We start from the raw sequence: 23803 nt of genomic DNA, 5'->3' as shown, positions 1-23803 counted from the left end.
ACATACATTCCTTATTACCAGAAGCATTCTGAAAACATGATATACTTCCAAAACAGAGAACACACCAGAGCATTTGACTCTGCAGCTCCTTGCAAGAATTTAAATGGCAACAGAGGGCTCTCATGTACTACATTAAACCCCATCTTCCAGCCCAGTCTTTTATGTTCCGCAAGATATTTCCTTGCATTCTGTCAGATTAAAAAGGGCTTGAAATACTCTCTCAGAACTTCACTGAAACCAATTCACATCTCCTTCTAAGAGTCTAAGAGTAAAAAAAATAATTCCTCACCAATCTAACTCAATTGCCATGTCAGGTGTTCAAGCTAACACAACTTGAAGTTCAGTGCCCCTAAAAGTAATGCTCATTTGATCATATCATTACTTTAATGAAAAACGGGAATTCTTTTTTCACAGGACGTGGCTTCATATCTTAGAGAAAAGACAGTCTCATCGTGTAGTGAGAACTCTCTTTTCCCAGTTCCCAGTTGAGATTTTAAGTATCTGCAGCTTCACCCACAGTAATCTGTTCATTTTGTCCAGCCTATCCTCCAAGTTTTACAAGTAGTCCCATTAACCCTTTTGCTTATTTCCAACCCTGTCATCTTTGTGCCTCTATGTGATCCCACTATTTAATTTGCAAGGATGTACGAGCAAGAAAAACCCAAACTACAGGACTTCCTCAAAGCCTTACAGCTGACAATCTGAAGAGGTCTGCATCATAAGCTTCCCCTCTTCAAGAGATGAATGCATTAACCAGTCATCTTCTATTATTTTATGTATCCTGAGATTGTTTACAAAATGCACATGACAAATGACGTCAAGCACAATGAAAATACTTTAAAACTCTGCATTATTTATTAATGCAAGGTTTTCTTTCTCAAATTCTAAATTCTTCCTCTAAAGATCGTGTTAAGTGTTAACATATTAAGTCCAACTGCAACAGGTTAATTATTTATTGCATTTACCCATTGCAAGCCCAATAATCCTATAGGGCAAAAAGCACGATGCAATAAAAGCTGCCCATAGAGTGATGTAGAGCTTCTGTGTTATTTCTGGCTGGACCCACATGAACAAGCTGAAAACAAAAAAAAGAAACAAAATTTTATTACTAATGTTCCAGACATTCGTCAAGTCTTTTTTTAAGAGAGGAAAAAAAAAACCAACAAAAAAACCCATACATCAGATAACTTACTTTTTGATTTTTTCCAGTATGTCTGCCATCTTGCCAAAAAGGTTCTGCATAAGAAGTAATAGAATAAAAAGCAAGTCCTGCATTATTTTGGGGTTTTGTCCATGTAATACAAACCAACAGAGTTATCTTGCAGAATATGTAATTTCCAGAAGTGATTTTTTAAACCCATTTTTAGTCATTTATGTATTTCACAATTGAGTAAATACAGAACAGAACAGCAATACTGAATGAACTCCACTTCATTTAACACCGTGTTCTGTAACTCATGATTGATTGTTAGAAGTGAAGAAGCTATTTGACCCCCCTGTCACGACTGAAAAGTGTTTACATCACTGCAAATATTTTAAATTAAGCTGTCAATCTGAGTTAAGAGCTTGTGTCAGTAGGTAACAAAATGGGAAGTTGCTTCACACATTTTGAGCACTGAAATTTCAGGAGGCGGTTACCGAGTTCATCAAATGTTAGACTTATGGCTTCTTTGGAAACACATCACTATCAGGTTTTTATAATACACCCTCAGAGTTACTACGTTCCACATAATTCCAAGAACTGTTGATGCAAACTGACTCCTGCTCAGGATTAAGAGGGTTATTCAGCTATCATCTCTGACCAATCTGTGCTGCCACAGCACCTGTAAATTTCACCTTCCCAATAAACTTCCAAAGTTGTTCATATAAACATACGCATGGCCACCAGCAGAAGGAAGGAGATGAGCATACACAGTTGGCAAGAGAAAGGTAAGCTACTTTCAGCAGCAGCACATTGTTAGACATGCTGCAAGGCTGCAGTTCAACTGGATGGTGGAGTCACTCAGCTACTATTGCAGCTCAACAAACTGACAGAGTTGGGAGAAAAATCTTCCTTCACCCTCTCCCACACAAGCAGCAGATTTCAGGGCTGAGGCTGGTGTTGTTTAAAACAGGCTATTTCGGAGATGCTGTACAAACCGTTGAACACAGCTAAACTGACAGCAACCTTCAGCTAAACCTTGAAGGAATAGCATCTCCTACACGAGTTCTGCAACTAGCAGATTTCGGATATGGATCCACATTCCAGTACATCGGCAAGATTTGTGACCTCGTCTACATTATCAGAAGCTCATATGAATATATTAGGGGAAAAACTGTCAGAAGCTGCTCCTGTTCCCCTCCAGACATCCCTCAGAGGCATGACTGGAGAACCTCAATCAGTTCTCTGAAGCATCGTGCCACTTCAGAAGCTCCAGGAATTTTACTGAGATCTCTATAGCTCTTTGGCAAAGATCCCTATGCAGGAAAAGTATTGCTTGTTTGTGTGTTTGTTTTCACATGCTGTGTAACAATATCCTTAGACCACTTGGGTTATGAACCTTCTTACTTCTAAGGAAGCAGCCAGAAAGGTCCAAGAGTAGCACAGTACCTGCGCCTTCTGAGCCACGTCTAGAACAAGCTGAAACTTTTCAGACACTGTCAGGTCCTCTTTTGGGGGTTCCTTGGGCAAGAAAGAGACAATCCATTAATTTTCAGCTCAGTTGAAACTGGTGTTCTACAAAACTCCTCATGACAAGGCAACCTTTCAACATTCTTAGCAATGGTCCTCTCATTTTAAACAGTCTCTAAATTTACCAAGTTCCTCTCTTGTCTCAGATCTACTGTTTGTCTTTAAAGCTGGTTATCTTTAGTTCTCAAAGCTTTTCCTCCATGATATATACAAACACTTAAGTATGAGGCTGCAAAAGACACAGTAAGTCTCTGGAACAGCACTGTTACAATGGCTTTCAGTCTATGACCACACGCCTAAACGGATCTATTTCTGCTCTAGCACAGAATCTAGAACTTTAAAATGTATTTATTTAAATAGATTATTGGCCTTTTAAGAGTAAGAAAATTAACCTGGAAGCAAGGTCTCACTAAGTCTTAGTGAAAGATTTGAAACTCAAAGAGCTCCTTCTTACATTAACACTTAAAATCCTTCCTGCTTAAAGTAGAGTATGCAAACATTAATTTCAAAATGTTACAGAGAAAACAGAATGCAAGGCTTCTTGAAGATCCTACAGGATCTAACTTGTCCCAGGCTGGCATATTAACATTGATTCCAGAAATGCGATTCAAGTTTGGAATACTTTAGCGTGAAACATCCAAACCTAAGAGTGCTGTTAGTGAAGATTTCTAAATTGTAAGAGGGGGAAAAAAAAAAAAAAAAAAAAAAAAAATTGTAGTGTCTTTATTTGCACCTCACTCTTCCTTCTTTTCACAACTACCCTCATAAACACAGAGGAAGGTTTTAAAGGTGCAATTTTTAACACAGGCGTACAGGCCAAGCTGATCAAAGACCTACCATAGGTTCAGAAACTTCAGGCACAATGCTCCACTGTATTCTCCAGCCCCTAGAAGTTATGAAAATAGTTAAATGAGAACAAGTACTACTTCTCCACCTGCCAACATGGACTATTTGTAAGAAACTAAAAAGTAGTTTTCTGCAATAACCACTTATGGCTTAAAAAAACCCCTAAAATAACCCCCAAATTAAGGAAGAACTCATGACATAACAAAAATACAAGTGGCCAACCACAGACAGTTTTAAAGGTGTATACATTAAAAAAAAAAATTAGCTAGGTAGATACTACACAGAATCACTACTTGTGGATTTTACAACAAAAGTGGACTACATGCACATTTTTTTCATGTCAACAAAGTTACATCAACTTCTCCAGGACTCTATTTGCTAGTGGTGATTTTCAGAAAATAGACTGTCAGACAGTAAGCATCAATTAAGGCCCTCTCCACAATTTAAGGGGGAAAACACCATCAGCCTAAAATAACATTTAAAAAAAAACCTCTCAGTACAGAAAATGTACATTTAAAAAAAAAAAACAACTTATTTTTTAATAGAGTTTGAATTTACAAATGGAAGATACTCCAGATAAAGTATGCCAAGAGCTACTGAAAAAAGCAAAACTGCAGTTTTAGGCCTAGGTGAAAATTCTCTAGAGGGAAAAGTAGCAGGCTTCAATATTTAAGATGATGTTCTCCAACTACTACAAATGCTGCTGAATTTTATTTTAGAATTTTAGTGTGCCTGAGAGCATGCATCATCGTTTATGATGACCCAAGTCACAGGATACGAAGATAATTCCTTTGAATAGTCAAAAATTATAGAAATTGAGTAATGAAATCAAGGATATTAGAATTTGAATTTTACTTTGTTAGACTTACCTCACAACATTAGAAAAGGTAACAGTTTACAGCTCAATGCAGGAATAATAAGATTCAAGCACAGTGTTACAAGAGAATAAGCTAGTATTTAAGTAAATACCTGGCTATGAGGTAATTTAGGGACAATCTCAAAATTGCTAAAAATAAGAACATAGGAATGGCCCAGCCATGCCATACAGCATTCATGTAAATCTGCAGATTAAGAAGGGAAAAAAAAAAAAAAAAAAAAAAAAAGAGAGAGAGATGTGGGTTACAAACTGGAGTACAGTAAATTGCGTGAAATACCATTTCCCACTGTATTGCTGGGTTCAGAATCATGCAACTCAAATCACAAAAATTACACATTTTTAGCCACCTACGTCCGACAATAGCACTGCATTCATGAATGTAAAGTCGAAACTAAGATTAAACCAAATCTCCAGAGATGATGCTTAACCAGTTCTTGGCTGCTTGAGAGAGAGTATTGAGTATTTCCAACACCGCAATTACATGAAGGGGTAAGAGGAAAAAAAAAAAGAAACCTTGAAGTCTGAATTTGCTATGTGACCATGATATACGGTCTAACCTCACCTAGGGCGGCTGAAACAATGGTAAAAGCAGAAGAGTTATAACAATTGGCCCTATATGGGGCAACAGGATAAACTCCCGCTCTGTTCTTTCAGGTCAATTAAATCTCAAATTTTTACCAATCTTAAAAAGATTGCAGGAAAACAGGTTTTATTTTCTCTAACAAGTTCATACGCAAAGTGTTTCAAAATGTATTCTGTAACCTTCCCAGCTGCTGAAAAATACAGACACTTCAGCTTCCTTACCCAGAGATGTTAGGCTTTTTACTGCCAACCCCAAAACGAAGCATCGCTCTGGCTACGAGGTCCCAGAGCTTTCTGCACAATAGCTAAAGTTCCTTCTTTCAGTTTTTATCTGAAGAACGTGTTTGCCAGGAGAGGTGAGAGAAAAGTCAGTAGATTAGGGGAAGGGACAGACACAGGGCACTAAGAGGGGAAGTTTCCTCTCAATATTCCTTCAGCTGTGCTGTGCAAAGTAGCATTAAACAAAGCTCTAGAACTTACGGGGAAGGATCATTTAATGAAAAGCTGTGTGACTTTTCCACTAAACAGGTTCATTCAGCTACAACTACCAGTAATTCCTTCGACATAAAAATATTTTGTATATACCAAGACCAAAATAATTTAGATAATTTAATTAACAATTAGAAGGAAAAAAAAATAAAAATTCCACTAAATAGTTATGCCACTTTGTGGCATGCAAACCTTCTTAAATAGCATGGGAATGCTTGAATTCAGCTCACAGACTCGATGTTTGCACATTAAACGATAACCAAAACAAGGCATTTTGCCTCTTATCAGTAAATATGATCCTAACAAATGGCAAAGAGCTCTGATGGTGAATGACAGCTTCTTATCAAACATAGCTGCTATCAGCATTTCAGCCCTAGGCAAGAAGAGATTTTGCAGAGGCTGAAGTAACCGTATTACAGAACTGGAAGACAGGAAACAAGAAATGAGAGAACAATGCCCAGATTGTTAGAAGTTATTTTAACAGTTACAAAACTATGCTACAATAAACCCAAAATACATAATTTAAGTGGTTTTGAAATATAATTTAAGTGACAACTATTGGTACTTTGTGTTAAATGAAATCACACTATTTGATTTGAAATAAACTGTAGCACAACCCCTACTCAGATATAGCAGTTTTAAAACGTATTATGTACTGAAATTCATTGGAAGTTCTTACTGCTCCTGGAGGAATAGAACAACTTACAATAAAGGCAATAGCAGAAGTGTAGATAGAATACCAGTCTGATAAGGCAGAAAGATTCTTCACAAAATTAGTAACAGGTTTGGCACCTCTCTCTAAAAAGAAGCGGAGAAAAACCAAACTGTTAGAATTAGCTGGCAGTGGTTAAATCACTTGCAAATTACAAACAACCGAGTTAGAAAAATAATAGGAATATTCAAGACATGTAACAATAAAAAGGCTTATTCAAATTAAGAAAAATGAAATCCATCAATGTAACCAAACACTTAGTTCAGGAGTGCATTCCAAAATCTAAAGTGTTATTCAAGACTTGAACAAAGGTTATGCCTAGACTCTGAAGTACAGACACACACACACACACACAAATCAGTATCTTTTACAACAAGGGTACCCTGGATGCTTATAGCAGACTGTTCTGAGCCCTGTTCGTGCTATCCTGAAGACCTTCACACCAATCAGTCCATCCCACTGTAAGACAATGTACATTAGCCTGACTGGACTCCAAGCCACTGAGGAACAACTTGCTGCTACTTGACCAAGCTAGCTTCAGACTAGGCTACATCTCTCTTGGCTACATTTCTGTAGGGGTCTATCTACTGGCAGCACTTTGCTGCTTGCTTACTCTTCATAAGCCAAGAGACACAGGACCTCGCTGCCTGAAGAAGTCTGTCTCACACCTTTGCAGACCTTTCCTTCCACAGTCACTGCACAGTGACTCACAAACCTATGCTGAGAGGCGTCACTGCCATGCGCAGATGCCCACCCAGCCAGAGACAGCAAGAGGAGCTCTTCCCCAGCTCCCTAAAAAAAACTTGTCCTTTACCCTATTCCTCTAAGTTCTTACACCACTTGGGCAAACTAGCTAGGGGACACAAGAAAACAGGAGAGGGCTGCCACAAGACCCTTTGCTTTCTTTCCTGGAACACACCAGTTTTGCCTTCCCTGCTGAGAAGAGTGACAAATCCTCTTGCACAGGGGGCCCCAGAAGTACCCACCCTCATTTGCAGTACGGCTCACAACTTTTAAAGGCTTTCCTCAAGAGGGCCTGTGACTCGCTGTCCTAGTTTGTTTGGCTTGAAATTCAGCTATCCTAAAAACACTTTCTATGGGAAGTAATTAAACAACTAGAGTTGGATTTCCTTAGGCATCAGTGGCACAACCAAAGCAGCAGATGAAATAAATGGAAGGGCATGCCCAAGGCACTGGAGGAGGTAATGGACTCAAGCACCGCTTCCATCTGCTCTGCTCCACCACTCTATACTGAACCTGCAGGGAAAGTCAACACCTAGAAACCGCTGGTGACAATAAGGTTCTTGAGAGCTCCAGGTGGTCATTAGACACCCTTGAACAACGGGGATATAGATTTTGTGGCTCATCTAGTGGAAGTTAAGAACCATTTAAAGCTTAAGCTTAACACTGTTTTTTAAAAAGCTATTCTGAAAGCAATGCAGGTCACAAATGAAGCTAGAATGAATACCAGTATTAGAACAAGGAGAACAAAACTGATCTTACACAGAGATTACAGACCTTTATTTCAATTTCACCTTCCTCCCTACAATAATTTAACAATTTGGAGCACCGATTTTTTTTTCAGGCTAGCAATTCTTTGCTGCATAGAACTTTTGGAGGGCTTAACTACTTTGTTTAACTCGCCATCTTGCATCCTCCATCTTCCAAAATAGTTTATCAGCTGTACAAGAGAAAGAAATGCAAGAGACACTCCAGGTATGCATTGTCCAATCCCTCCTTCTTTGAAAGCCAAAGCTAATGGACCAGCAAGTGAACTCTAAGGGGCTCAGGCATAAGCATATGAACACTGTTACTTTTGCCACTGGACAAATAACTTGTTCTCATTCATTACTTGTTTACATATTTTAATTAATATGACATTTTTAGTTCAGACATACCCTATGTAATTCAAGATTAAAGGCAAGCTCCTACCACTGCTCCTCTAAGTTACTTTGCACTCCAAACTCTAACTTAGGATTTCAGAATCATTTCTGCTCATGAACTAGTAGAACTATTTCAAACCACTGTATTTTAAAATGCAGCAAATCTCCCAATAGGGTTACGAAAAACTATTTTTACTTCCAGAAAATAACATACTGCTAAGTACTTACTTAATCTTCTCATATTCTCAGTCAACCTGAAAAATAATGGATAAAAGCAACTTGTTAAATAGGCAAGCAGTGCACAGTTGTGTACATTTGGTCCCTAAAATACTGCTCACAGATGTTTGTGCATAAAGCTTCATTCTTGCCTGTTATGAAATGCTTCTAGTAAGTAATACAGCCTATCTGGTGTCAGGTAAAAAACTGAAATGTAAAAGCTCTCCAGCCTAAGACTTTGTCCACAGTTTTCAAGAGGCATACGTCAGAGCTTGGTAAATAATATAACTCTTATTCTACCTCAGACAGAAGATAAACTTCAGATTTCATGTTTTGGCCAAAGCATTCACAAATGTTTTGAGATGGTTCTGTACTTTCAGTTTTATTACTTCTTATGCAAACACTTGCTCAAACCATGTAAAATGTTGTCAAAAAAAGAAAAGAGAAAAAGAGCAACTTGTAAAGAAGCCAACAATTTCTCACAATCATGTTAGATATTTACCTTCTAGCACTAAGTGGCTCTTCTGTTTCCACTGTATTCTCCTCTGGCTGAAACCTGAAGTCCTCGACATACTCCCCAAATTTGTCACAAAACCACTTCTGGAGTCTCGAGCAAACTGTATGACTGCGCTTATCTTGAAGAAAAAAAGAAAAAAAAAGAAAAAAAAAAAAAGCAGCACTAAGTATCAGGATAATACTAGCAGATATCTTCATCCAAAGCCTGCCCCTGCTTCTGTACATTGTGCTTCGTTGGGAATGCGGCTTTGTACGGCTTTCCTGTCCTTCACTGAAGCTCTTCACAGAAACTTACTATGCAATTTACTTCTGCCACTGCACAGAAATCCTGACTGCACTAAGCTGCTAAAATAAGACTAAAGGTGACTTTTGCTTTGCACTAAGTACAGCACACGGAAGCATCTTATTACAGAAGTACAGAGATTACTTAAACATCCTAACAAATGAGAATTTTTAGCAAACACTGTAAAAACATTTTCTGGTTAAGACGTTCCTGTAAACAAAAGACTGACTTAAATCTCAGTGCTCCTATTGTGCTGAATGGCCACCTTGAGAAAAGCCAGTGTAAAGCAAAACACTCTTGAGCAGAGAGCAGGACGACGACCTTGCAGTGACACGAACTGGACAGGAAAGGGAGGTGGAAACTTAAACAAGATTCTGCAAGAGACATTTTTACTACCACTTCCCAATCATTTAAAGGCTGTAAAGATTGTGTATGTCTGTGTGTGTGGGTATATTAAAAATATATATATAGCTATCTCATGCAGTTTCTTTTTCTAAAGCCAGGCCACATAAATTATGCTGCATAAGCCACTTTGTATATATGGAATATATAGTCATAACACTGCCTGGAAACTCTTATATGGCAAAGTCATGAAGTGATGTACACTTTCTGTATGTCAGTTTCCATGGAAAAATATAACATAAATATATGAGTATATGGAAATAATATAAGGGTAAAAGCCTTAAGGCAGTGCAGGTAAAAAAAAACCAATTACCTTTTGCTTTGCCTGTAACTCACAAAAATCACTGTCTAGAAGGAAGGACAGACTATTCTTTGGAAAGGTAAGTCAATACAGCAATGTCACAAAGAGGACACTCATCGCAACTATTCCAGGACCAAACTTAGTACAGAGCTCCATAAAATTAAGATAGGATTAAACAGAGGCATAAAAGATTAATTAGCCAACTACAACAGCCACAAAGATGCTTGTAAGCATGTGAGAAAAGGCAAACAGTGCTCAGAAAACAGAATCAAACTGTTTATTAATGAATGACAGCGATATCTAGAAAAATAAGGAATTTAGTGACAGTTTACAGCTCAGAGGACACTTCAGTTTGAAAATAAAAAAAACCCAGGAAGTAGCTTCCCACATGCTAATATTTCAGAAACTACTGGGAAAAATTTTGAATGTGCAAGAAAAAAACTTGACAGGTTGTAGCTCACATAATAGAAAGTATTGACGTTATGGAAATACAGCAGGCACAACATCAGATTTAATCCACAGATTTAAAAGGCTAAGTCCCAATCAAGAAGTGCAGGGAGGAAAGCTGAAGTGTACTGAAAGACTGAGAACCTGCCTGTTGCCTTAGTTCTTTCAGAAATCACCATATTATTGAATTTCTAATAAGCAGTAGCTTGAGAAATGTAGACAACGGTGTAGATGTCCAAAAAATGAGTAACTCTTAAGCTTATTCCTTCTCCAGAATGTCTTTCGCTTTAGAAAAATGAACAAATACAACAGTTAATGGCATAAAAAAGCTTTTGCAGTTGAGAATAAAATGGAACATCTCTTGTATGTATTGCACCTGTTTTCTGGTAAGTAAAGGATCAGTGAGGCATGCAAGAATGATGAAGTCAGACAACAGGTTTCATTACATTCCTAAAAGCTTTACAATATGTAATAAATTCCTTGCTCAGGTGTGAAAAGTCAACTACAAAAACTAAATACAGAACTATGCACAGAGAGGTAAGAAGCTGCTCAAACGGTCTTTCACATTCAGCTTCTTCAGAAGCCCGCTTAAAGACCCAACAGGTTTTTCAGCAAGGTTTGAGCTTCTATGGATCAAAAGAAAGGGGTGGAAAAAATCCAACTGAATCAAACTGTTAGTAGAGATCTGACCAAGATTACCTGTACCGTTGGTTTGCGTCTGTGGCTTTGCAGGTTGCTGAGCAGGCACCTCTTCCGTCCTACAAAGAAAACCGAAACAATTTGAAATGTTAATCTTCATAGAGATGAAAAATTTTTTCCCTTTAAGGTAAACGGAGTACTGGAATCTCCATAGTTTCCACAGCTGAGAATACAAGTATGACAAGGAAAAAAACAACCACCAAAAAAAAATAAAACCCCAAAAAACCCCACTAAATTTACATCCTTTCACAAGATTCAAAACATTCATTGCACATTGCACTTAGGATCCAGAGAAATACTATCCACTGGAAGGAGAGGGATGGTTTAGCCACAGTCTGCCACTGACAGCTCAATTTCATCTTACAACTACTACATAATTTAGTATCATATTTGTTGCATTACTTATGCCTGTGTGTTGTATATTCATTGCAATGCCTGCCCAGAAAACTCTTCAGAGTTCCCACAGTAACAAATGAAAAGGGATTCAGTATCCTAAGTCGATAACCACAATACCAGGACAAAACCACAGTTTAATGTATGAACCTTCAATTCTGCCATCGTTACCAGAGTTAAACACCACTCGTCTTCACAATGAGAGGAACAGGTGTCAAGAATTATTTAAAATGTTATGTTGTAAGCTCTTGAAATGCACAGATACCAACTAATTCTAAAAATATCTTTTTTAAAACTTGCAAAATTTAAATAATGGTCTGAAAAACTGAGAAAAAAGTATTCTAAAAATATATGACAAGTAGCAGGCATTGTTGGTCTCATCTTTCAAAATAAGTCAAGAATGATATTCTCACCCATTAAAAGTGAACAGATTTTGGAAAACACGAATGCTTTTGCCATTCTGCACACATGTAAGGCTTCAGATTACATCTGCACTATCCACAGCCTCCAACTGCCAACCTGTCTTGAGAACACTTCAGGCTTCAGTCCAAAAGTCTTCAGCCATCCACGTAGATATCCTACAGAAAGGTTTCTCTAACGAAGCAGCAGCTTTGACAACGTAAAACCAGCTGCAGCAAGCTTTACTTGACAGGAATTGTATGATTGAAAAGATTACTGCTTGAAACAAGAACGCATCAGTCATGCAATTCAATTATCACTCACTTATCAGATACTATATGTGCTTTCAAATGTTCCCGTCATCTTTTGCTCTTCAGGAAGGGAGCCAACTGGGACGCTGGTCAGCAAATGGAGAGCGGGAAGAGGGATCCCACTGTACTGGACAGATTGCAATAATATAGATGGATATATTGTTCTCTCTTGCTGTTCCTTTAGAAAGTACATTAGGGAAAGGACAGGCTGGAGAGGTGGGCCCATGCCAACCTCATGAAGTTCAACCAGGCCGAGTGCAAGGTCCTGCACCTGGGTCATGGCAATCCCAGGCACAAGTACAGGTTGGGCAGAGAATGGATCGAGAGCAGCCCGGAGGAGAAGGACTTGGGAGTGTTAGTGGATGAGAAGCTCAACATATGATTCTATGATTCTATGAGCCGGCAATGCGCCCTTGCGGCCCAGAAGGCCAACCGCATCCTGGGCTGCATCAAGACGAGCGTGGCCAGCAGGTCAAGGGAGGTGATTCTGCCCCTCTACTCTGCCCTGGTGAGACCCCACCTGGAGTACTGTGTCCAGTTCTGGAGCCCCCAACACAAGAAGGACATGGACCAGTTGGAGAAGGTCCAGAGGAGGGCCATGAAGATGATAAAAGGGCTGGAGCACCTCTCTTATGAGGACAGGCTGAGAGAGTTGGGGCTGTTCAGCCTGGAGAAGAGGAGGCTCCGGGGAGACCTGATAGCGGTCTTCCAGTACCTCAAGGGGGCCTACAAGAAAGATGGGGAGAGGCTGTTTAGTAGGGCCTGTTGTAATAGGACGAGGGGTAATGGTTTTAAAATAGAGGGGGGTATATTTAGATTAGAAATTAGGAAAAAATTTTTTACGATGCGAGTTATAGAACACTGGAACAGGTTGCCCAGAAAGGTGGTGGAGGCCCCATCCCTGGAAACATTCAAGGCCAGGCTGGATGAGGCTCTGAGCAACCTGATCTAGTTGGGGATGTCCCTGCTCCTTGCAGGGGGGTTGGCCTAGATGACCTTTGAAGGTCCCTTCCAACCCTAACCATTCTATGATTCTGTGATTCTATGATTCTATGAAAGATCTCACACTGTCTGCACACAGAAAAGGCCATTACGAATTTGCACAGTCTGAACAAGTACAGTGGAGAAACTACAGAACTAATTACCTCCCTTCCTTCCTAACCACTCCTCATAGTTAATGAGCTTTCTACATCCTCATTTATTTCTAAAAGGAACATTTTGAAATAATTTACTGATTTAAAATTATAACTGGACATCTATCAGTGTGCAGTAGCTGAATTTAACGGTTTCTACCTTCAAAGCCACTTGTTTTCATGCCTCTTCAGAACTTATCCAGATGGCTTCTGTATTTGCAGCAACTCTTCTTTTCAAAAGTCATCTGAAATTCCACCAGTTTCTTCTTTCTAGCTAAATTTTAACTTTGGTTTCTGTCCTATTTTTCCTCTTTCCCACCTGAAATCCCCTCCTCTCCTTACTCTTTCCCCCACACTCTTGCATCTCCTCCATTTCCAGCTCTGTCTCTCTAAAGACAGAGAGCAATTAACGTGACCAAATTTGCACAAACTATTATATAGCAGTCTCTTGTTTTCCTCTATCAGCACATCAGACGGTTGCACCATACAGGTGGGCATTTTCATCCACAATCTGTCATTGCCACCGTGTTTCATTGAAGCTGAAGAGACATCTTGGAAGAAAGGATGTAGTCATTCACAAGCAAGTTCACACAGGCAGAAACCTGTGTTACTCAATGCACTCCAGTCGTGCAAAGGCACTGGAGATGTGTCACACCTCAATGGCTCCACTGACAGAGCCAAGATGGGATCCCACCACCGCCAGCTGTCAGAGCCTTCAGACTGGGTCTTCCTTTGACATGCTGGGATATATTTTCAGAAACAGCACAGCATCATTACTCTCCATGTTCCTTGGGAAAAAATCCAAAAAACTCTCATCAAGAAGCAGTTCTGGATAGCATCCTTGCTGGGCTCCATCAGGAGCACATGATGTTTTGGCCCTTCTTGGTGCTTTTTTGTTTCCTTTTTTTTTGGCAATGTGTTACTTGCCATCTGCCTGTTACTCCTTCCTCATGAAGAACCTGACCTTTACAAATCATCAGGTTAATGACAGCTCATTACTGCACCTGTGAATCAGGTTATAATTAGCCACTTCAGACAGATTTGGGCCAGGAAGCTCAGAATTCATTGTTTAGGCTTGCACACCCACTGGGAAGCTCAATTCCAAAACCAGGTCACGTTGAACCAGCTAGTACATCAATACCACTGACAGAGGAGAGGAATTGTCTTTCCTACAGCTTTTGAACCACTCTTCATGCCAGAGCTCAGTTAAAAGTCTGGAAAACATAAATGGTCCCCAGAAAAATGCAAAAGGTTGTGTTTCTATGCAGGCTTCCTAACTGCGGCCCGCACCAAAGAAGCTGCATGAATTGCTCTGGGACCAAACTTTCCCCTCAGAAAAAAGGGTGTAATGCAAACGGATCCCCAACCTGAGGCTAGCCTATGTATATGCAATTAGAGATTGCACTCATTGAAAAGCGCACGCTGATTAAAACAGATGAGAGCAACTGCAGCCAATAGGGAAGACAGACACAAATGTGCCAATTTTTTTTTTTTTTTTTAATATATACTGAAGTCAGGGAAGCATGACTGCTAGAGCTGTTCATGACTAGTAGATGTGTAGTATTCAAAAGTGACCACCACACACTGATGCAGAGTCCACTTCATGCTGACCTGCAGAATAGCACCAAAGGATTATTTTTGTAGCTGCACATATGACATAAAAGCTAAGGAAGCCTTGACACTGGAGGCCATTTACCTTAATTAAACATTTTTGTTTTGTGCGTATTTGGCCTTGAACACAGTCGTGAGTTGAGGCACGTGTGAATCAACAGACTCTTCCCAACAACTGCGTGAAGACCGGACTCGCTGCACACAACAGGTCCAGTCACTGCTGGGATGTTCTCAGACACATTAACAGCAATTTTCCTACAGGCTGACTTTGAGTACTGAGTTCAGAAGCAACCCAGTATCAATCTTTTGACAGTTATTGTGGAAACCAGCTGTCATACACATGTGCATATACATATACATGAATGTGTATGCACTTCCATCAAAAGCACCTTACAACCTCAGAAATGCAAAAATAAGCATACATGAGGTATTTTCACAGCCTAGTCCTAAACTACTGTCCTAAACCAGTAGTTTCAGAAACAAAAGAAAAGGTTTCAGAAAAAATATTACCAAAGTTGTACAAGATCTAAAATGTTCATAGGCAGAAAAAAAAATAAATAAACTCTTGACAGGATCTACTTTACAAGCAGTAGCTTGTCACCAGATCTACTAAGTTAAAAATAAAGGCATGCACAAAGTTCAGCCAACTGATTATGTCAGCAATCACAGCACAGCATGCGCAGCTAGCTGGGTGAGAAATTTTTGACTCAGGTCTCAGGTTCTTGCTACCTGTGTGGAGTCTCAGCCTGACAGGGATCCTTCCAGAAGGGAATGTTTCCAGCCTTCAGAACAACGTCCAGCTGAGGCACCTTCTCAATGGACAAAGTCAATCAAACCCAAAACATTGCATGTGTGGAAGACAGCATCATTTAATAAGAAGCCAGGAAGAGTTAACCAAGATAAGTGGTACAGAAGGAATAATGGCTTATGCAGAACCAGTGTCTACTTTTTCCTCTTAAAAATAGCTCACAATGATAGTAATAAAAATGTTTGCACAAGCCACAGCTTGTTGGTAGATGTTCCTGCAAAGCTGCTTTTTTTTTTTTGAGGTTTTTTTTTTCCTGTGTGACAAAGCTAGCTCACAATTCGTAAAAAGGCAGCAACAAGCCCACAAATTACACTAAACAAGTACTGCTGTCACAGACTATTCCCAATTATTTATGCATTGTTCCACAAGCAATGTGTCACAAACTTCAGCTGTTGTACCAAATGCTGGGCTGTCCCCAAGTGCGTCTACGCAAGACTTCAGCTGAGGACAACATGTTTCTGAATACTCAGATATACAGACAATGAACACCATGACAAACGAAACCACTAAGCATCCTCCTCTTCCACTTCTCCTTCCAAAAAATTCAATGAAAAAAGCCCATGTTGTCCACTAATTAAAAAAAAAAAAAATCTACATTGTTAGCTCATTTTCTCCTTGATGAACACTTCGCAGCATGTATTATATAGCTACACATATTGATCTACTTCACATACTTCTGAATATTGCAACTACTAAAATAATTTATTTCTTCTTACACCACAGCATGCTTTGTTGTTCACTAGTAGTTCACATCTGTAGGTAAAAAGAACAGTACATTCAAAGATGTTTATATGCATATCTATTTAAAGATTGTACGAAAAATTACCTGAGAAGCAGGGCGAATTTGGTTTTGTTGATATAAGCAGAGATGACTTTCCACGGCTACTTTGCTTAATAAAATTAAGTTTCCATCAAGCATAAATTTAGCATGTTACATATTTGATTTTGTCAGCCAACACTTTGCCTGTAGTCTTAATAAAAGTATTTTAAAATGTCTACAGTGAAGTGCAAAGAGATAAAAAGCAGTGAAGAAGAATTTCACACAATGGAGCACAAGTTAAGGAAAAAACCATAGGCAAGGTGGTTTTTCCTCCTCTGCCTAGAAACTTGACATTTTTCAAAGTCTTATTTTACTGTCACCTTACATAGGTTGGAATGTTAGCAAGACCAGTTAGAAAAAGACTTGGGTAAAGGGGATAACTGGCTGAATGTAATCCCCAAGTGCAATACCCAAGCTAACAGGGCCAGTGTAATCCTTAGGATATCTAAATGGGAATACAGCGTTGAGGCAGACAACACACCCTACCTTAATTTAGCAACAGCACACGTGCTAGAGATTTGCTGTTGTCCACAATCCAACAAGGCACAGATGTTGACACTAATACTGATAAACAAAGACCTTCCAACCCTTTTCTCTGTAAAACACGTGTATACACAAGCCATAGTGGGCTGTATCAGACCCTGGGCCATCCTCACCACTCTGAAACATGGCAGGATGATGGATGCCTTCCTGCAGAGGAAGGTGGTTCCTCATCATTCTCCAGGCCTCCCAGTAATGATGGGATCACTCTCCTCATCCTCTGCGTGTGTCCTGGAGCCCAGGTACATCTGCTCTCAGGAGAAGCCTAAAGGCCTATGCCAGCGCTAGACAAGCATATGGAATTTGCATCTCAAGCAACTCTTCAAAGCAGCAAGACACAAACAAAAAGGTATCCTGAAGCATTGGTTTTAGCTACCAATAGCAGAAAACAATACTCATTGCTTCGTGCTGCTGTTATCGAGCTAACAGACACCCTCAGCATGGGGATGGGTCCAAGTTTGTCCCCTTCCACTGTCCCCAGTAGCCCACTCACTCAGGTGACACCAGTCTAGACACAATGGAAGTTATACGTGCATATAGACCAGCCAGCCAGCACAGGCAACAAAAATGCACTCCCGCTTCCTAGCTGTAAGAACCACTGTAAAACATCACCAAAAAAAGCCCCCGGATAAGAGATGTCCAGTGCATGGTCATGGGGCTGGCTTAGGAACTCCTCAGAACTCTTCCACAAGGACCTCACAGAGCCCGTTCATTCTACATGTGCAACATGGTAGTTCAGGTCAAGATTGCACGTGGACTGACCTTGCATGGAACCAGTGATTTTGGAAAACCATCAGTGTGAAACATTGGCCAAAAAAATCCCACTGTACTGGGTACTGAGGATAAGAGGGAAGATCCTATTTATCTTCTGAGCTGTGGTACTGCAATGTCCTTGCTGCTGCTAGAACAGGAATAACAGGGATGGGGCAGTCACAGAATCATAGAATGGTTTGGGTTGGAAGGGACTTTCAAAGGTCATCTAGTCCAACCCCCACTGGAGTCTGGAGACAGCACAGGTTTTGAAGAGGCCAAACATATGCAACGGCATGGAAGAGGTTCTGGTATTCAGCGGTACACAGTGCATGCTGATAGCTCCAGGTAGGTGAGATCCCAGAGGGAGGGCATCAGAGAAGGTGAAATGAAGAATATCCCAACTAGATAAGTGTCAGGTCACCTCTGTAGCTAAGGCAGTATGTATGGTCAAGTAATTCAGCTGTACATGAACGTACAAGATACATTTTTACCGCAAAACATAAAGAGAGAGAGAAGCTCTCTGTGAGCTATTAATTTATTTTAAGAGCGCCTAGGCTGGAAACAGATGCTTTCACCAGAACTCCTCAGAGACAGTTAGAGATCTCAAGGTGCTTTCAGCTTTACAGTGAAGATATTTATCTTACCTTGCTTTAAATATTTCTCTTACCTTGCTTTAAGTACTTCATTGACTTTTTGTTCTAGTTCTAATCTCCTCTGCCGTTCCTTTTCTAGCTCCTGCCTTAATGTTTCAGCATTTGTTTCTTCTCTCAGCTTCCTGAGCTCCTCCTCTGTTAATTAAAGGAGAAGAAGAAGATTTAGTCACCCTGAAGCATTTCTGTAAGAAAATTAAAACCTAATTACAACAGATTAGGTGGGGTTTTTTTGATCTGTGCTACACCAAGTATATTCATCAGAAAAAAAAAAAGTAATCAAGGGCCTGAAAGACTTAATAAAAAGCCTACAGATATATCATGTAGAAAATGTTTACTTACAATTGTTAAAGCAAGGAGAAAAACAACTTTAAAGTTTTCTTTTCAAGATACAATGTAATGAAAATAAGTCCTTGGTACCAGCTACCTGTATCTAAATACAACGTGATGTACCCCTTCATTCCCCAAAAAAATAATCAGTAGGAATGGCCGCTGATTGCTAAACCCAGTGGTCATAATCAGAAAAAAAAAAAAAAAAAGTATCTGTTTTCTTCCCCCATGTCTACGGGTAGGAAAAAACCCAAACATATACTCACATAAAGTTATGATGCCATACAACCCTCTATCCATGAATTTCTGACACTCCTCTGTTTTTATGTAAGTCAGATGACCCCCCAATGGACCTGAGTATCTTACAGTTTTAAGAAGGGGCTATGAGACTAGGAACTAAGCTTAGATTTTTACCCTTTCCTGAGGTTTCAGTGTGCCCTACTAACTTCCACACAGTATTTTATATATAAATATATATATCTACATACACACACATGTATTCACATATACAAACACATATACACACTCTCAAAAGTTTTTTCATGAGAACTTAGTATCAACTATGCATAAGGCTTTTTTGTGGCTAATCTTGCTTTTTGTCAGTGGCAGTATCCTTGTTTACGACCTTATTATAATCTAGAGATACAATGGGTTTACTATCACTGATCACTTTTCCCACATAGGTATACAAGAGACATGACAAAAATAAAATGAGCAATCTTTTTTTCTTCTTCTTCTTCTTTTTAAACAAAAAAAATACTCTACATTTTGGTCTCTGAGCTGGTTTTTAAGCTCAATCTCAACAATAAGTAGTAAAACAGCAGGTGTATTTTAAGCACAAAGTAAACCTGATGAGAAAATACTTGCTAATTCCACTATCAACACTGATACAGGGGTTCAGACTTTACGTCGCTTTAGAAGACTTGTACATTATGTCCTACCCTCCAGCAACCTCCTGTTTCTTTTCATATATTGCCTTGTAAATTTTTGATAATCAGATAATTTTGATATCTGAGCCTCTCTGACTCCAATCATTAGGTGTTTTGAGAAGGTCTGAAGCCCTAGTGCAAACACTCAGAAATGATAACCTCTCCCCCTTCTGCAGGAGGCCCTTGTGCAGTGTTTCCGATAGTTTTATCTGCTGTGTAAGCTAGGTGGTGGTAGATTATCTGTATTCCTGCAGCACTGAGAGGTTTAGAGCACAGGATCAGGAGAGATGGGAAAAAGAGACACGAATTTAGAGGACAGTAAGACATGACAGCTTCCACCGCGATTGAATGGCTTCCACAACAGATTGAACGCCACCAAACTGAAAAGAGTGCTGTCATCTCGCCATTGATGCTTTGTTAGTGATCTCAGAAAGGGGAATTGAAACACAGAAATCATGTTATCCTCCAGCAACTAAAACGGAAATTTATTCCCAAGGGCAGGGTAGGGAACTTTCATTGTTGCAGCAGGTATTGTCTCTCCTGTAAATAAATTGGAAGATACAGACATAAGGGCATACCTATACAGGGAGCTGTTCCTAATTATGTGTCCACAAGGAATTTTAAACCCAACAAGAAAACTAAGTTTATAATTAGCTTGCCCTACTTCCAAGGGCTCGCCTTGTTCCAGAACAAGAGCACGCACACAGCTGAGGGGAAACATCTGTCACAGTTCAAATGCACTGGAGCTTGTGCAATATCATGAGGATACCACAAAAAGTTCCAAAGCTTGATAGGGATGTTATCTTCTCAAGCCCATTAAAGGGAAAAAAATCTTCATTGAAGCACTTTTTTGTTTTTAAAGAGGAAGTGACTACGCATCATGTGTACATAAGAAAACCACAAGTAGTGTAAATTAACCTCAATGCCCTTGAAAGTCTACTCAGATCTTCCAGCTTCCTTAATTCCAGTTGTCCTGATTGCACTACATCTTGTTCTAACAAAAACAAACCAAAACCCCTAGAAACTCAACTATTAGGAGGAGAAGCAGTGCCAGAAACACAGAATTTCTTTATGCAAAGAAGCAGAATTAAAGGGTACACAACAAACGAGGTAGAACTCCTATAAAACAAAACAAAACAAAAAACACAGCATCTCACCATTAAGGATTGTCACAGCTTCAGATTTCATGGCATTTCCTAACTTTCAAGTACATGACTTTGCAATTTAAATCCACCCCACTATGACTGCTCTGGGCCTTCCAACTCTTTAAAGCAGCATTTGTTGGTACTTCAGCAGCAGTGTGGTCTGGTATTGTAGGAAAACCTCTGCGTCTGGTTAAATACTCTACGTTTGCTAAGCAACAGAAACCACAGTGGGTGGGGGTGGGAGGGTGGGGGGTGTGAGAATAAAGTGTTCTTCCTCACTCTCTCCGCTGAAATAACCTACAATTTTGCCAAGCTGAACTGAACTTACAGAGAACATTTCCTCAGCCCTGAGGGGTCCTCCTGCAGAACAAGTGAAGTTGGCTACAAAGAGCAGAGGTCACGGACCCTTGAGAAGAGCCTGTAAGAATATTTCACCATGGTATCTATCTGCTGAGCTTTACAAATGAGTATCCGCCTTGACGATGAGAACAGAGTGCTCCTTGGGTTTCATCTTCAGACAATCAAAATTCAAAAACATCTTCCCCCCTCCATAGCCACATAAAAAGGTAAAACATCAAAGGTAAAGCTTCAGATCCAAGATTAATCAGCTTCCACAATTTCCCTCCCAGGTGTATCAATCTCAGCTCCCTATCTCCCTCTGTGCAAGAAACTTTAAAAGACTACAAGAGGCTCAGTACACATCTTAACTGGACATGCAAGTGCTGTGAGCAGCCATAAAGGTGACCCGGTTAGAAAAAATTACTGAACAGAAGAAAATGTTTGCTGAAATGCTGACAGAGAAAATGCCTGCCAGACTGGGAACCAGAAGCATCCTTGAGAAGCGCAGCTGGCCTCTTAGAAGTACATAGGTGGGTACCTAGAAAGCAGAAACATCCTGAGATACCATTGATAAGTGCAAAAACAAGGAACTGTAACAGCAGCTTATCTGAAAAGGTGAAAAATAGTCTGGGAAAAGGGGAAAACATCCTGAGAAAGTAAGCAGGAACTGCCATTGACTGTTCTACCTGCAAGAACAGGAAAACAGTCTGGAAAAATATAAATTGGCCCGAGAGAACATAAAACATGAACATCTATTGGTTATTGCAGGTGAAAACCAAAAATTAACAGCATCTATTAGCTGCTCAAGTGGTAGTGTTCTACACCTCCTTATTTCTCTGTGATATAAAAATGACCTATTTTTTATCCAAAATGAAACTTCTCTCTGAGAATTTCCTGTGCTGTATGCACTCTTCCTTTCCTAAATAGATTGAACTCTCCGCATAAACTTTCTAAGAGATCTTGGACCCTCACTGGGAATGGTTTGGTTTGCTCTCCCACTTCTGGGATGGCTGCACCCCTCTCTGAGATCAGTTTGTCCTCCCCTCTGGGATGATATGGCACCTTCTGAGATTTGTCTAATACGCTTGATACTGGTATTATTGTGAACATACATGTATATGTGCATGTAAGTAATCTACCATAAGTATTTCTGCTGTTATATTATTGGTAAGTTTGCTTCACTCATGATAAGTCTGTAGTAACCTGTAATTTATAACAGCTTTCTATATACATGCATATATATATTTTCATTCATATATATATATACACACACTCACTTTATCAATCACAGTTATAGTTGCTTGTGGCAATTTTTGTGGTATTTGTGGAAGTCTGTAATAATAAAGTAGATGAATTTAGAGTAAAAAGCTTTCTCATGTTTGTATGTTACAGAATCCTACCAACCTACAGTCACAATCTCTACGTACCTGCAGGCTAGGCAACCTTTAGGTCATGACAGCAGGTGTGACTCTGAAAAAAAATGCTTTAAAATCTCTCTAACAAAGTCAACTTGTGTAGAAAAGCAGGATAATACCTAGATAATACTGGACTTTTAAAAACATGAGGAAAATGTAAGAAAAAGGCAACAATAGTGTTTCAACTACATTCACTTGTATATTATTGCACTGTAAACGCCGGGAGAGTTGACCCTGTAGGGAAGACCACTGTGAGTGATGCACCTCACAAAAAAATCTATCCATTTCAGGTTTTCTATGGCATTTTATCCTCTATTAGGTGTAACACAACTGTCACACCTGCACTCTAAGGATTTGATAATTTAATTTTAAAGACTTTATTCAAAAAGTTTAATTGGTTCCATGTAATTGTTAAAAAAGATAAGCTACCCAGCATTTCATTGCATCATCATATGTCAGCAGCCACTAGAGCAACTGAAAAATTTCAATTTGCTCCCCAGAATACAAAAGCTTGTAAGAAACGTTTTGATAAAATAAACCTCTTAAATACCAAAATATTTAGTTCAGATGACACTGAACAGTATCTGAGTAGTATTTAGAAAAGAAGGATGATACATCTTGCTGGGAAGGCGTGGCAGCAGGTTGGATTTCTAATTCAGTGCTGCATGTGCAGCAAAGCGGATCTCTCCCGTAATACAGGGATTGGAGGCGGATTAGGGAGTCTCCTCGTAGCTGTTTCACATAATAGCATTCCTTTGTAGGCCTACAGGTACGCTGCAAAACCCCACCCTGGGACAAAGTGACCAAAACAACATTTGTTCAGAGCATAGCTAGAAACTGCAGACCACTGTTTCTAGCTACCAAATCAGTTTACTGTCAAATCTAAGGAAATGGAGTTAAAAACTAGAAATGCCAAAAAGCATACATGCACTCTTGTTATATTTACATGGGGAAACCCCAGTACTTAAGAAGACAGAAATAACCCTTCCACGTCTGTGTTAATTATGGCAAATCTCCCTGCAATCCTTTGAACACTACCAGAGTTCAAGTCTGTTGTTTAATTGGTACTAAACGCACTGAATACCAACCACACACCATCAAACTAGATCTCACCAGCTGGCTTGACAGAGCCAGACATTGGGACTTTTCTGTAACGCAGGCAGCTTCTACCCTTGCCAGACTCCCAGCTCTTACAGAAAGCTAACATGTTAACTTTATCCCAACTAAACCGACTACATGACATTATTAAGCAGACATTAGGAGTCTGAAAACATGTCTCACTACACAAAACCAGGACAGACTT

General features: G+C 39.6%; 1 protein-coding gene across 2 annotated transcripts in view; it reads right to left on the bottom strand.

The window, feature by feature from the left end:
- The window catches only part of GRAMD4 (GRAM domain containing 4), an 83762-nt gene that overhangs the window by 12804 nt on the left and 47155 nt on the right, over positions 1-23803 (bottom strand). For both annotated transcript variants that reach the window (XM_086746854.1, XM_086746863.1), the window contains exons 4-13: positions 18360-18480; positions 10925-10983; positions 8779-8911; positions 8289-8314; positions 6172-6263; positions 4487-4578; positions 3509-3557; positions 2591-2662; positions 1193-1236; positions 966-1075 (exon numbers count right to left, since the gene is read on the bottom strand). In XM_086746854.1, the coding sequence (XP_086602980.1) occupies positions 966-1075; positions 1193-1236; positions 2591-2662; positions 3509-3557; positions 4487-4578; positions 6172-6263; positions 8289-8314; positions 8779-8911; positions 10925-10983; positions 18360-18480 (798 nt within the window). The remainder of the gene's footprint in view (positions 1-965; positions 1076-1192; positions 1237-2590; positions 2663-3508; positions 3558-4486; positions 4579-6171; positions 6264-8288; positions 8315-8778; positions 8912-10924; positions 10984-18359; positions 18481-23803) is intronic.

The sequence above is a fragment of the Chlamydotis macqueenii genome, chromosome 1 (genome assembly GCF_036417535.1).
Source record: "Chlamydotis macqueenii isolate bChlMac1 chromosome 1, bChlMac1.mat, whole genome shotgun sequence".
In the NCBI taxonomy this organism is placed as follows: domain Eukaryota; kingdom Metazoa; phylum Chordata; class Aves; order Otidiformes; family Otididae; genus Chlamydotis; species Chlamydotis macqueenii.
Note: the sequence above shows the minus strand (reverse complement) of the source record. Positions and strands in the feature narration are given on the sequence as shown.